The 13166-nt window shown below is 45.7% G+C and overlaps 1 protein-coding gene across 1 annotated transcript; it reads left to right on the top strand.

The window, feature by feature from the left end:
- The first annotated feature begins 3635 nt into the window (after positions 1-3635).
- Positions 3636-11287, top strand: SLC30A1 (solute carrier family 30 member 1). The gene is made up of 2 exons (XM_008496600.2): positions 3636-4476; positions 7849-11287. Exons 1-2 carry the CDS (start codon positions 3846-3848, stop codon positions 8757-8759), a joined length of 1542 nt encoding a protein of 513 aa, XP_008494822.2. The 5' UTR covers positions 3636-3845; the 3' UTR covers positions 8760-11287.
- The last annotated feature ends 1879 nt before the right edge of the window (positions 11288-13166 follow it).

The following is a 13166-nucleotide window of genomic DNA, read 5'->3' as shown; positions in this document are numbered from 1 at the left end:
TCTGTTCAGCCTTCCTCTAGCCCATCACCCTGTTTTGGGGGTGTTATGAAGCTGCATACAGAAGATTCAGTTACTCCTCCCCTTGGACCACAGAGCATGGCGAGCAAACAGATTTGGAGACAGGCCCCTCCATGTGTGCAGATCGGAAGCTGAGCCAAGAAAGAATTGGGTGAGTCATGAACAATGCCTGGAAGCCTAAAAAAACCCAATCAAAACAGCAAAAGCCCCAGAGTTCTCCCTGAAGACATAGTATTCTCAAAAGAATAGGCAGGAACAAAATGTTCTGCTGTAACAAACCACTTATGCCTTCATTAGGTACCTTTATCAGTCCCTTTCCCTTTAACCTTAAAATTTATAATGTTGCCAGATGCACAGCCCTAACTTTAGGAACTAACCCTGTTCTTCTTGGATGCTGACGTTTGGTAATACAATAGAAAAGCCTGGGAACAGCAGTGTATAGCACCCTGGTTCATGAGATTCTGGGGAAGAGATAGACACATGAACTCTTGCGTGGTTCAGCTGCTGGTCTATGCTTGACATGTCCTGCAGTGGGACTGGGCTGCCACAGGGGATTATTAATCCAAGTCTCTGTATTTGAAGCCAATGAAGGTCCTGTCTGTGGGACAAAACTATACTCCTACTCATTGGGGAGCAGTAGAAGACTTGAGGAACCATTATTACTTCCTGCCTAGGAAGAAAGTGTGCCCTCCCACTCTCCCAAAGTAAATCGCCCATGTCTTGTGACTTTTGGTTCCAAGAGGAATTCAGTATTCAGCCTGTGACAGCAGGTAGAGAAGCTATCCTGGACATGGGCAGGACCACAAACAAAAGAGACCAAATAGTATGGTACCCTAGAGCAGCTTAGCAGGTCTTGTGGTAAGAACTGTCAGAAGCATCACAAATTGACCTAGACTTTGCTTACATACCAAGAAAGAAGATAAAAAAAGCCAAAACTCCCTTCCTGTAAGTCAGTCAAAGCTCTTGACGGTTTATATTCAGTGTCGATTAAGTCCTATTCCTGAGGGTGGTACTGATATTTATATCCTGTTTATTCCATGCAGGAGGGGACCAAGTACTTTTGATCCAGAAAACTATCATTGCATCCAGGGGCAACCAACTAACACTTGGTTGCCCCTAACACTTGTATTCAGAAATTCCTGAAGTGGAATGACAAACAGGGGAGTACAAACTCCTTGACCTCCCTTCCTTCCTAGCTAAATTCCATTGGATTAACTACAATCCCTGTAAAATTACAACCTGCCACACCTGCAGGAATTAAAAAACGGTTTGAGTTGTACCAGTTTCTTTGACCCATATATACTAAATTTGTGTAATTTTTCCTTATTAACTAATGGCCTTGTGTGGGGGTGAGAAGGAGACAGGGGCATGTTCCATTTCAGTGTGTAATTGCTGGTCAGCTTCCTGGTTATTTACACCTTATTAAATGATAATATGGCATATAGAAAGCCCAAAGAGAAGAGAAGAATGTTAGAGCAATCTAATTACTGACTCTCCTACAGTACTCTTGATGATGGTCATTAAAGCGTTCCACATGGGTTTCCACCATGAAACAGAACGTAGCAGACCTTGTTTTTGACACGTGCAGAAACACAGAGAAACCAGGCTCCAGGATCACAGTCAGCAAAGCAGTGGCTCTGGTGCCCAAGCTGGGTCTGTGATGGGAAGAGCACAACACGACAGCACAAGTGAAGAGGGGGTGGCATGCACAGAACAGAGCAATGTGGTCGACAGATGTGGACTCGCTGGGACTCTGCTGAGCTTAGGCAAAGCCTGTCCTGAAGTACTGCTCTTGGTTACACTTGTTGGTAACTTTTCTTGTGAAAACATTGACCTTCTGTCAATTTATTAATGAAATGATCCAACTGTCCAAATCCATCTGTCAGGAACCTCTGTATGGACCCTGAACCATCATCTCTTTGGAACTTCCAAGTATAGCAGCAGACTTTTCCATTCTTGTTCTTTCTTTTCAAGGCACCAGTTTTCTTACTGCATCCTTATATTAACACACACAGCTACACCTCTACAGCTGTGAATAGCTATAGCGATTTGTTTGTCCTCCATTTTCTGGTCATGAAGATTCCTGGACTCCTCTCCCTCTTGGTGCCATGTTTGTTGGCTACAGGGTACACAGCAAGCAAATGCAGAGGTCAGCTCTGCTTTTTAAAATTATTAATGGTTTTAGGTTTTGGTGTTTTGTTCTTTCTTGCTATTATGTTGGTGCTTTTTTCCTGTTTGTCTGAAAATATTTGCTTTCCCTTTCTAGCTACAAGTTTAATGCAACAAATACGATCTGGGGACGAGTTTTTTTACCGTATTGATGTTTTTGTCCATATTACAGCTTTTCAAAGCTTCCTCAAGCAAAATTAGTTTCTTCTCTCCAAATCTGCAACTGCTCATCAGTTACCACTGCCTTACCACTCATCCTACTGCACTCGGCGACACAAACAGGAAAAAATTAAATAAACTCCCCCTGCAAAAAGGCCAATCTTCAGACAAAACTAGGAGCTAGGGAGGGCATAAGGTGTCCTATGGGGCGTGTGGCAGTCAGAAAACGTGCCCTCTGCTTTGGCAGATGGGGATGGGTGCCGACCTGGCGCAGCTTGCGGGCCGGTGGCCGGTTCCGTCCCCCTCTACGAGGAGGCAGAAGCCGAGGGACCGCTTCTGGCGCCTCGGCTCCTTTCCACGTGTGTAACCCAACAGGAACAAAACACACTCGGCGGGAAGCCGGGGCTTCGGCACAGACAGGGGACCGGGCGGGACCGGGAGAAGGCACCGAGGACAGGCTGCCGGAGGTCAAAGGGTGACCGACCGCGGCCCCTGCCCGACACCCGGGTTTCGCAGTATCGGCGCAACATCCATCCCCCCGTAGACACACACACACCCTTGGCCCCCATGGCGACCCTCGCCGGCGTCAGCCGCCTCCCGGGGCTCGTCTCCGCCCCGCCGCGCCGGCCGGAGGAGGGGGCTGGGCGGGCCGCACCCACCCCCGGGGGCAGGGCCACCCGCTGCCACCCACAGCCCCGACCCCTCCCCAGCCCCCCCCCCTCAGGAGGCGGCCGGCACTGCCCTAACGGCCCCGCCGTGTGACGCCACAAAGGCCCCCGCTCGGCAGCGTGACGTCACACCCCCTGCCCTCCCCGACCCTGCGGCCCCATCTGAACGCGCCCTGCACCCGGCCCGGCCCGCAGGGGGAGCCCCGCCCCGAGCGCGCGGCGGTGGGGGCCGTGTGAAGCGAGCGCACCTTTTGCACGAGTCCCGCTCGCCGCGGGGCGGGACCCGGCGGGACAGCGAGAGCGGGGGGGGGTTAGGGAGGCGGAGGGGCTCGGCCAATCGGAAGCGCCCCTCCCGGGACGTCACGCCCTGCCCCGCCCCCCTCCTCCGGCCCGACCCGGTAGGGCGGGGCGGCGGCGGCCAACGGGCAGTACCAGGAGGGGCGGGGCCGACTGTCGCGAGGGGGCGCTGGCCAATGGCGAGCGAGGTGCGGGGCGGGGGCGGGCGGCCCCGGCGGAGCGGAGGGGGGGGCGGTGTCCAATGGGGCGCGGGCGGGGGGGCGTGTCCGTGCCGGCTCGGGTTCCGTGTGGAAAGAGTGAGGGGGCTCGGGTGCAAAGTTTGCTCGCCCGGTGATAGCGGAGGGAGCGGCGGTGTCCGGGCCGCCGGCACCGGGGAAGGGGCCGCGCTCGTCCTCCTCGGGGGATCCGCCGCGCCCGCGGGCCGCTCGCCGCGCCGACTACCGGCTGCTCGCCTCGCACCTCACGCCGAGCCGGGCCGGCAGCTGCCGCCGCCGCCGCCGCTGCTGCTGCTGCCGCCGCCGCCGCCCCGGCGCGATGTGCGGGGGGATGGCGGCGAAGGGGACGGGCGGGCCGCGGTGGTGTCAGAACCGGCGGGCGCGGCTGCTGTGCATGCTGGCGCTCACCTTCCTCTTCTTCGTGGTGGAGGTGGTGGTGAGCCGGGTCACGTCGTCGCTGGCCATGCTCTCCGACTCCTTCCACATGCTCTCCGATGTCATGGCCCTGGTCGTGGCTTTGGTGGCCGTGCGCTTCGCCCAGCGCACCCGCGCCACCAAGAAGAACACCTTCGGGTGGGTGCGGGCCGAGGTGATGGGCGCCCTCGTCAACGCCGTCTTCCTTACCGCCCTCTGCTTCACCATCCTGCTGGAGGCCATTGAGCGCTTCACGGAGCCACACGAGATCCAGCAGCCGCTGGTGGTCATCGGCGTGGGGGTGGCGGGTCTCATCATCAACCTGCTGGGGCTCTGCCTCTTCAACCACCACGGAGTCGGGGGGCACGGGCATTCTCACGGCCACGGGCACTCGCACAGCGGCAGGCATCACTCCCGCAGCGGCCCCAAGCCCGAGCAGGCCCCCGGGGATGGAGAAGCCGCGCTGCACCGGGAGGAGACCAGCACCTTGGTGGAGAACTGTAGCAGCTCCAACGGAGTCAGCCAGGAGAAGCTGGGTAAGTCCTTCGATGCCTCTGTCCCATCCTCGCATAGAGGTGTCAGGAAAGTAGGAGAGAAGTCATGTCCCTGAGGAAGGTGGTGGGCATCCTGCTCCACCTGGTGCAGGCTTAAGGGAGACCACCCATCCTTCCTCCTGGGGAAGAGGCAGGAAACTTTGAGCGCAGACCCTTGCACCTCTGTCTCACAGCTTTCCTTCAAGTGCTAAAAGCAACGCCCCAAGTTGTGGGGAAGAGTCGGAGGGTAAAGCAGTTTGCCTTGGAAAAAGTTGGTGCCGGTAGAGAAGGCACATGACAAGTGGTTTTTTAGCCTAGCGACACAAGCTGTCACAAGACGTTGCCCTAATGCCTTCTGAAGCCGCTGCACATCAAATAGAGCCCAGCGCAACACCTTGGGCCTAAGAGCCTCGTCTCTCCTTTAGGTTGGTTATCTGAGAAGAAGATAACCTCAACCTGAATGTAACATACTGAGGTGTATTCCATTGCAATACTGTACTTCTCCATGACATCCGTATTAATAGGAAGAAAGCTTGGAAGTTACCAGTCAGAGCTGTTCAAGTCGTGCAGTAGGCACTGCATGTGGAGTTCACCGGTGGCAGAGTACACGCGTGGTTTCTTAGAATTAGCTTTCTAAAGCCAGCACCTTCCCACTCGCCTGCACACAGAGATAAATTTAAAATCTCACCCCTTCCCAGCTGTGATCAAACTGACTATTTTGTGGGAAGGAATTTCTTGGGTTATTTTTTTAGCGGATCCAGAAGCCTGGATAGTTTGTTTTGAAGTTAGTTAGTCGAAGTCAAGTACTTCGTGCTAGCAGAGAGAGATACCTAATTGCCCTTTCTCTGCTTATCATATGGCATCCCTGTTACCAGGAAGAAGGGGTTTCAATCTACAGATCCCATGTATCTCCTTTCTCTTCAGGGTGACAACAGACAACTCTTTCAGCTGAAATTGAGCTTTGATTGAGGAGAGTGAACTTTGCTTCAGTTCCATTTTTTTCTGAGGTAGTAGACTCCAGTTAAGGATGGAGAAACTTTGCAGTTTCTCCCTAGTGTTATGAGTCCATGTTGGTTTTGAAAAGGCAGGTTTTGCAAGAAGATACGAAAGTTCCTGTAAAGATAGCACACCGTTATCTTGACCATATAATAACAGCAAAGGTATCCTAATAATTAGTTCTAAAAGATGTAAAACTCCCGTAAGTGTTGAGCTGATAGAGACCGTGGCTTGTGAATTTTTCTTTGACGGTGAAACGTGGTTAAAAGTTGTGCTTTTAGCCAAGCTTTGGACTTGTTCTAAACTAAAAGATTAACTTATGGCATGGATTAAATGCCTGTTATTTTGAGCTACGCTGTCTGGAATTTCTCGTGGATGCCCTGGCAATAACAAATAATTTGTTGTGGGTATTTAGATGGTAATAGGGCATAATTTTGGTCACAGTTAAACTTTGAAATAAGTTTGTATTTCCTTCTGTGCCCTGCCATGATTATGTAATGGATGGAGGTATTCATAGTTTACCCATGTAAATGTTACAGGTAAGGGTGCTTGAGTTGTAGCTGTAAGATGTGTAGGTGAAGGACTAGGGAAATGACTGAGAATGCTACTTTGCTTTCACTGGGAACTGCACAAAGGGGTAGACCCTGATTTCCCAAAGTGGAAGTGGAAAGCTGGAGATAGCCTTAGGGGGCTAGTCCTGCAGTTATCTTTGTGCATATACTCCACATAAAGTAATCAGTTTATAGTTAGATTTAAAGGAGCATATATCAAATGTACACATTCTAATGTTTTGCCACTAAAAAAAATACCTAAAAATCTGTCTTTCTGGAACTGTTTCCTGTTACTCACCTTTACATATAGGTCTACTGACTTTCCAAATCCTGTTTTCAGCGAGTACTTGGTGTGCAGCAGCTACAGAAAAGTTCCTCTTTCCTTGCTCTCCTCGTGGACCTTGAGGTCTGAACTCTGTAACCTGAGATATTTTCCTTTAATTTATTTATTTTTCTGTAAAGTTACAGGTCCCGAACTCTTGTAGCTCCTAGAAGCTGTGTGGAAAATGTAGCTGGAGCTTTAGGACATAACTATGTGCATGAGTTTGTGAGCCTGGGGCATGGAACTGACTCGCTTTGCTGCCTTTGTAGGAGCTCACCCTCCTTCAGAGAGGAAAGAACTTGTAGACACTTTATGATTATGATTACAGAATCACAGTCATGAGAGCAGAGTGGGTCATACTAACCTGTTAATGTTTACAGAGCTGTGAACTGAATAACCACTGAAGTAGCAGCTCCGTCTTCCAGTTTATCAGGCCAGTGGACAGTACTTGCTACATTTCTTTAACATTGAGGAAACACTTTTGGAGGAAAGTAGGAGATCAAACGCGAAAAACGCTTTTAATTTTGAACAATGGAAGATGTTTCTCTTTCAGAAAACATTCTTCTCTATAGTTATGTGTACATTTATTCCTATATAGCTATTTAGGTGGGATGGAGCAGTAATATTGCAGGCGGGTTTGACAAAGGAGGGCACTAAAATGTTCACTTATGCATTGCATGTGGCTTTAGGCATCAAGAAATGTATGTCACTCAACAGCTGTATGTCACTCACTGCTGTTTTTATGTATTCTGAAATATAAATAAGTAGTTAATAGCCTCTGAGATCTTTGGTGGTAACCTAGACTGTCCTGCAGTGAATACTGCTGATAATTCTGCAGTTCAGACCTAAAAACTCAGGTCATTGTATCTCACAGCTGTTCTGACTTCATATGCCATCTCAGAAAAATTTTGCTTTCCTTGAATTTAGAAATCTTTTGGAAATTAACTCCTAAACTTGAGAAAAAGTTACTATAAAGCAATACCCAGACAGCTTTTAATCTTCTGGACTCAAAAATTTTAATATAAAATAGCAATGCAGTCCTATGATTTAAGAGATTTTAGCAATGTGATTAGCCTCATTTTTCAGAAGAGAGAACAAATGTAAGTTATGTAGCTATTTAACCAGCTTTTGTATAGGTGCTCTGAAATTCTGTGTTTTAAGAAATTAACAGTGAGTAGTCAAATGGTTAAACAGATGGAAAATGGGAAAAGTTTTTCAGTAGAATAAGTTAAAATGCTATTATCTTCACACTTGACCATTCTACACCTTTAAGCTTTATGTAGAAACAAGTGCCTTCTAGACTATTTAACTCACTTATTTGGACAACAGAGTATTTCTCAGCCAGACAAAATGTTGCTATGGGTAGAGCTGTTATATGAGTAGAGCTGCTTGCTTTTCAGTTTTGTACTCAACATGGGGAGCTTGATGTTTGGTTATTATTCTGTATGGCATTATTGTAATGTGCATTATAGCATATACCTAATCATGTTATTGTTTTCTTGTCAGGCGATTTGAAAGACGACATGACTGACCTACAAGTGAATGGGAATGCTGGTCATTATCCTCTGGATGTAGAGGAGGTTGAAGAAGACTCTAGTGCACAGCTTAACATGCGTGGAGTTTTTCTGCATGTTTTTGGAGATGCCTTAGGTTCAGTCATTGTTGTAGTGAATGCCTTGCTCTTTTATGGTTTGTGGAATCCATGCCCCAGAGATGGGCCGTGCTTTAATCCATGTGTCAGTAATCACTGCACGGAAAATGCTACTTTATCCCAAACACTTAGCAGAGCAAACAAGTCTGAGCAAGAGAGCATTACGGTGGCTGGTCCATGCTGGTTGCTATACTTAGATCCCGTCCTTTGTTTGATCATGGTCTGTATACTCCTTTACACAACTTACCCATTACTTAGGGAGTCAGCCCTTATACTGCTACAGACTGTTCCCAAGGATATAGATGTTCATTCTTTGAACTCGAAATTACGTACCCTTGAAGGGGTTGAAGCAGTCCATGAGTTGCACATCTGGCAGCTGGCAGGCAGTAGGATCATTGGCACTGCTCACATAAAGTGTCCTGACCCTTCCACGTACATGATGGTGGCAAAGCGCATAAAAGAGATCTTTCATGACGAAGGGATTCATGCAACTACCATTCAGCCTGAGTTTGCCAGAGTTGGCTCTGAATCAGGGAGAGGGAAATGTGAGTTTCCTTGCAGAACTCAGTGTGCTTTGAAGCAGTGTTGTGGAACGGGAGAAGATAGTATTGCAAAGAAGACAGAAAAATCTTCGTCGCTTAGTATTTCTTGTTCAGAAGTCGTCATTGAATTTTCAAAAACTAGGAGGACTAAGTCAGAGAGCATCCCTTCAGTTAAGCTGGAGGCAAACATTGACCAAAACGAGCAGTTTGAATCATCTTTGTAATTCCCTGAATGGTGCTGCCTGAGTTTGGTGACTTTGACAACAGCTGTACTGCAAGAGGAAGAGACAGACGTTTGAGATGCAATTTTGCCAAGTAGTGTAATTGCTGAAGTCCTTGTTCTTGTCATACTGCTAAATCTAGAATGCTTGTTCTAAAGAACACGATGTCACTGTTATGATACAATGTGGTTTTTGTTGACTTTGTTCTGAGACAGACAGAAAGTGCACCAATGCTGTAACAACTTCAGAAAACCAGTTTCAACATTTCAGCAGAGACACTTTTTGCTGTGCTTCACATTAAAATTTTTTTTCCACTAACAAGGTATTTGAGGGATAAGCATGTAGGAACTCAATTTGTGTTACAGATTTCTTGGACCTGCTCCTTCCTTTGGTATTTGATTTGTAGATATTTTAATATATTGTTTATTTAGAAGCCCTAAGGAAACCAAAGTTCATAGAATGTTTTTAAAGATACAGCTACTTAAAACTGGAAACCACTTGGCAATTTCACTTATTTTTCTTAAACCTATATAAGAACGAATGTGAATGCATTTCTTTTGAATTTCTCCTGTAACATATTCTAAAGAGACCACCACATGATTGTTAGAAGCTGTCCCCCCTTTTTCTGGTAGAAAGGTAATTCAAATCAACTGCTTGTGAAAATACCAGATGTGAAAGGGTTTTTTTTTTTTCTCTTACAAGAATGGAAGTTCAAGCTACTGTATACTGCTCTGTGATGAAGATGTGAGACTGATAAAGTAATGCATACTTTCATTTTTTATGGATTTTCTGGTGTTTTTCCTTATTTTCAAGTTGTGTCTGGTCACAAAAGTCTTTGAAGTTTAAAGAATCCTTGACTTACAGTGCTATGAATGAAGAGCTGGAGCTTCACTTTTAACTCTGCTCAGTTTACCAAGGTAAAAGAATTAGTTATGTCAAGAAGTGTTCTACCAGGGAAAGTCTGCCAACACTGACAGTGTAACTCATGCTTTTAAGCATAGACTGTAGCCTCTGCAACAAGCAATTCAGTGGTGTGTTTTGCTTGTAGTTGAGTGTGTCAGTAAGCACTTGCTGTGACTGCAGTCCTGGTCCTCACCGTGTCCTCAGGAGCCTCCCAGTGACTTTTGAGGAAGTGAAACAAGGAGTAGGATTTCATTCACTGTATTTCACACTTAGAGTTATTTATATATCACGTAATTTCACTTACTAAATACCTGAGTCTGTTGTTCAAAATGTTAACTCAGTTAATTGACAACTGGCTCTAAAGAAGCTGTTACAGTATGCTGCCAATTTACACCCCAACAAAGGAGAAACTGGTATTTGGATTAAATTTGGCAGAAACTAGATAAGAGTTGAAGATAAAACATGTAAGAAGGCTAAGCTAACCCCCCGACCCTTTCAGTCCACCCTCAAGTTACATATGGGAAATAATGACTTGTGATTTAATTGACTGCTTCTGTGCTCAAAACTGGAAAACAGCTCAGATCTTCCATGGTTTGCTCTATGACTCTGGACATGATAAACATTCTGCCTCGGTTTCCCTGTCTTAAAATGGGGATCATACCTACCTCACAGGGGTGTTGTGAGGCTTAACTCATGTGTGAAGAGCTCTCAGATCTGTTACTGGAAGGCACTGGAAGGAATGTAAGATACTGGATTACATGGTATTTACTCCTTTTACAAATGTATTGCAATACCTAGGCACAACATAGGGAACTGAGGATAGTTTTGGCCTTATGAAATTCTTTGATGCTGTGGTTTTCAGGTTTTTAACAGTATTTAAATGTAAATTTTTTAAAAAAAGAATGTTTTGTTAGTGAAGGCAATGTAGCTTTGCCTTAAGATACAGAACACCTCCCTAGTTTGCATTTCTATTACATCTTGTATGATAATTGCTCCTAAGTAGTTCAAAACAGTCTGCTGCTTGTCAGACCTGGATTGGCCCAGGTCACATCAGTGGTCTTGCCCAACTTCTCAGGAGAGCATTGCAGTCAACTCTTGATTATCCATGAGTGGATTCCTGGTGTTGTGTGTTACCTGTGCAGCCCACAGGGCCAGACCAGCACTGTCCCATGTGCCCCTGCCTTGGACAAATGCTTCATGCCAAAGCATTGGAAAAATAGAGGACCTGAGTCCAGTGTCACAGGAGCCTGCTGTCACAGGGTTTGTTAGCTTGGGTGCAGTGCAGCACCCTGCAGTTATTTTGCCTCTCAGCAGCTCAGATGCATCCGGTGTGTGGATGGGTCAGTTCATCTTTCTGCTGCCGTGGGGATGTTGGTGCTGCACAGCCATCAGCATCACTCACAGTTTTTCTGTGTTTATGCTTGTATAGTCTCATAAACTAACTTAAATATGTTAATATAGTATTTATATGTTTTTGTTCTGTTTGAATTACCTAACTCTTCTGTTACCTGTATATGATCTAGAGTTGACTGTTAAATGAGATCTTGTATGAGACTACATTTGCAGAATACGCTACCACTGCTAGTATATAACAAAGTATTAACCAAGTAAATTTTGAAATGAACAAAGTACTATTTTTTTGGAAATGTGTATCCTTGCTTTTTATGGTAAACTTTCACTAATTATTTTGCTCACTAGTTTAAAATTGATCTCAGTCATTAGTATGAAATGAGTTGCTGCTGTGTATTACTAATGCGCTATAGAACTACTGCTCTTTAGTTTGATTAGGAAAAAAAACCCAAACAAACCATAGTAGCACTGAGAAGCCTGACTTACTTCTCTTCTGTTGCTCTTCTAAAAAGAAAGCAACCACTACATCTTGACAGCTGCCATCATTGGTTAGTAGTTTCAGTAACTGCACCTGAATGGATGGAGTGGTAGTCACTAATTCCATTGTAACTATTTAATCTTTTTTTGTGAACCAGAAGTCATATTTTTCTATTTCTGTGTCCATTGCAGGCAATGGCTAGCTTAGAAGACAAAAAAAAAAGCTCTCCCCCACCTTATTTTTATTATCAGGACAGGATGCAGATGTGACAACGACGATGATGATGATGGGGGCAGAGGGGGAGTTGCACGGCCTCTCTGTCATGTGCCATGTTACATGTGCCCCACCAGCTGGTGGTAATGGGGCCCTCGAGTCTCTTTAGCCCTCGATGGTAAATTCCTTGAAATATATATAGAGTCAGGTCAAGGTGGTGGCTGTATAGCAGCAGGAACACCATTTTCGTGTTTGTTCTGGCTGTATGAGACCTGACTGTAGCCTGCTAGCTTGTGATAAGAGCTTGATTTTTTTTTTAACCTGGTTGGTCTGTTGTTACACAGGCTTGGTTGGTTCTGAAGATCACAGTTCAAGAATACTGGGAGCATTCGAAAACACTGCACAGTCTCTTTTATTTTGTTATTTTTTTTCCCACAAAGCATGAAACCAGTGAATCTCATGAACACTGCGGTGATGGAGAGCTAATTGTATTGTGTATCACATTCCTGAATTTTTAAAATAAAAAAATATGGAACATTGATTTTAAGGAAAAGTAAGTTTGTATTTCAGTGTCTAGATTGCTTATGCTTTTGATCAAAGATGTGAGAGATGTCCTCAGCATCACTGGGAGAAATGTTTTACACTTAGTACATGTCTTATCCAGAAACATGAAATTTTAAAATAACTTCTTAGATTATATCTGCAATTTAGGGTGCAGTGCAGAACTAATTCATACACTCAGTGGGTCAGTTACAGTACTGTGAGGGTCTCCCTTCCAGCAGAGTCAATGGCTTCTGTGGAACCCTGTATAATTTTAGCTTGATTACTTTCAACATCCACTCTAAGCTTTTGGTAATACCTGTGTCTGCTGCATCATGGTGTTTGCTATGGACATACACATACTTATGTAAAAGACAAAACCAGCCCCAACTTGAGACTCTCCAAAAGTCATGGCAAGGGCCCAGTTCTGTGAATTTCTGCATTCAGAATAGTTTCATTAGGCTGTCGAGTAGTTACTTGCATGCAAAGAATCACTTGTGGGAGTGAGTCCAAAGCTTCTGCCAGTACAGCCTGGCTTTTGAAGAACAACTTAAAGCACCTAGATTTGATGGGTGTATTAAAATCAGGAGTACTTTGGTGTTTCTAAATTTGCTACAGAAAAGCTGTAAGTTTGTTACAACCTTAATTCCAGGATTTACTCCTCCTTGTTCTCCAAGAAAGAAAAAAAGCCCACTGAGTATCCTAAGACCTGTTAATGAGTTTAGCTAAACTGGCTGGCTGTTTGCTCCTGAAATTGGGCCATCTGAGTTTATTAAACACTGCCTAGGGGACTTTGGGGATGAGGGATAAAGATTCTTGCCATTCTCATTCCCCTGCCCCCTGCTTTGGCTGCACTTTCTAATCTCTTCAGCTATGGAGAGGCGGGGGAGGGGGGAAGCAGAGGGGGTGAATTTTGAAGCTGGATG

Source organism: Calypte anna, chromosome 3 (assembly GCF_003957555.1).
Source record: "Calypte anna isolate BGI_N300 chromosome 3, bCalAnn1_v1.p, whole genome shotgun sequence".
NCBI classification, from domain to species: Eukaryota; Metazoa; Chordata; class Aves; order Apodiformes; family Trochilidae; genus Calypte; species Calypte anna.
The sequence above is the reverse complement of the archived record's forward strand: the minus strand, read 5'-3'. Positions and strand labels throughout refer to the sequence as shown.

Excerpts from the sequence above, each read along its gene's own strand:
- SLC30A1 (XM_008496600.2), top strand. The coding sequence starts at position 3,846 with ATGTGCGGGGGGATGGCGGCGAAGGGGACGGGCGGGCCGCGGTGGTGT. Across the intron at positions 4,477-7,848 it reads AGTCAGCCAGGAGAAGCTGG|GCGATTTGAAAGACGACATG; the intron begins GTAAGTCCTTCG and ends TTTTCTTGTCAG.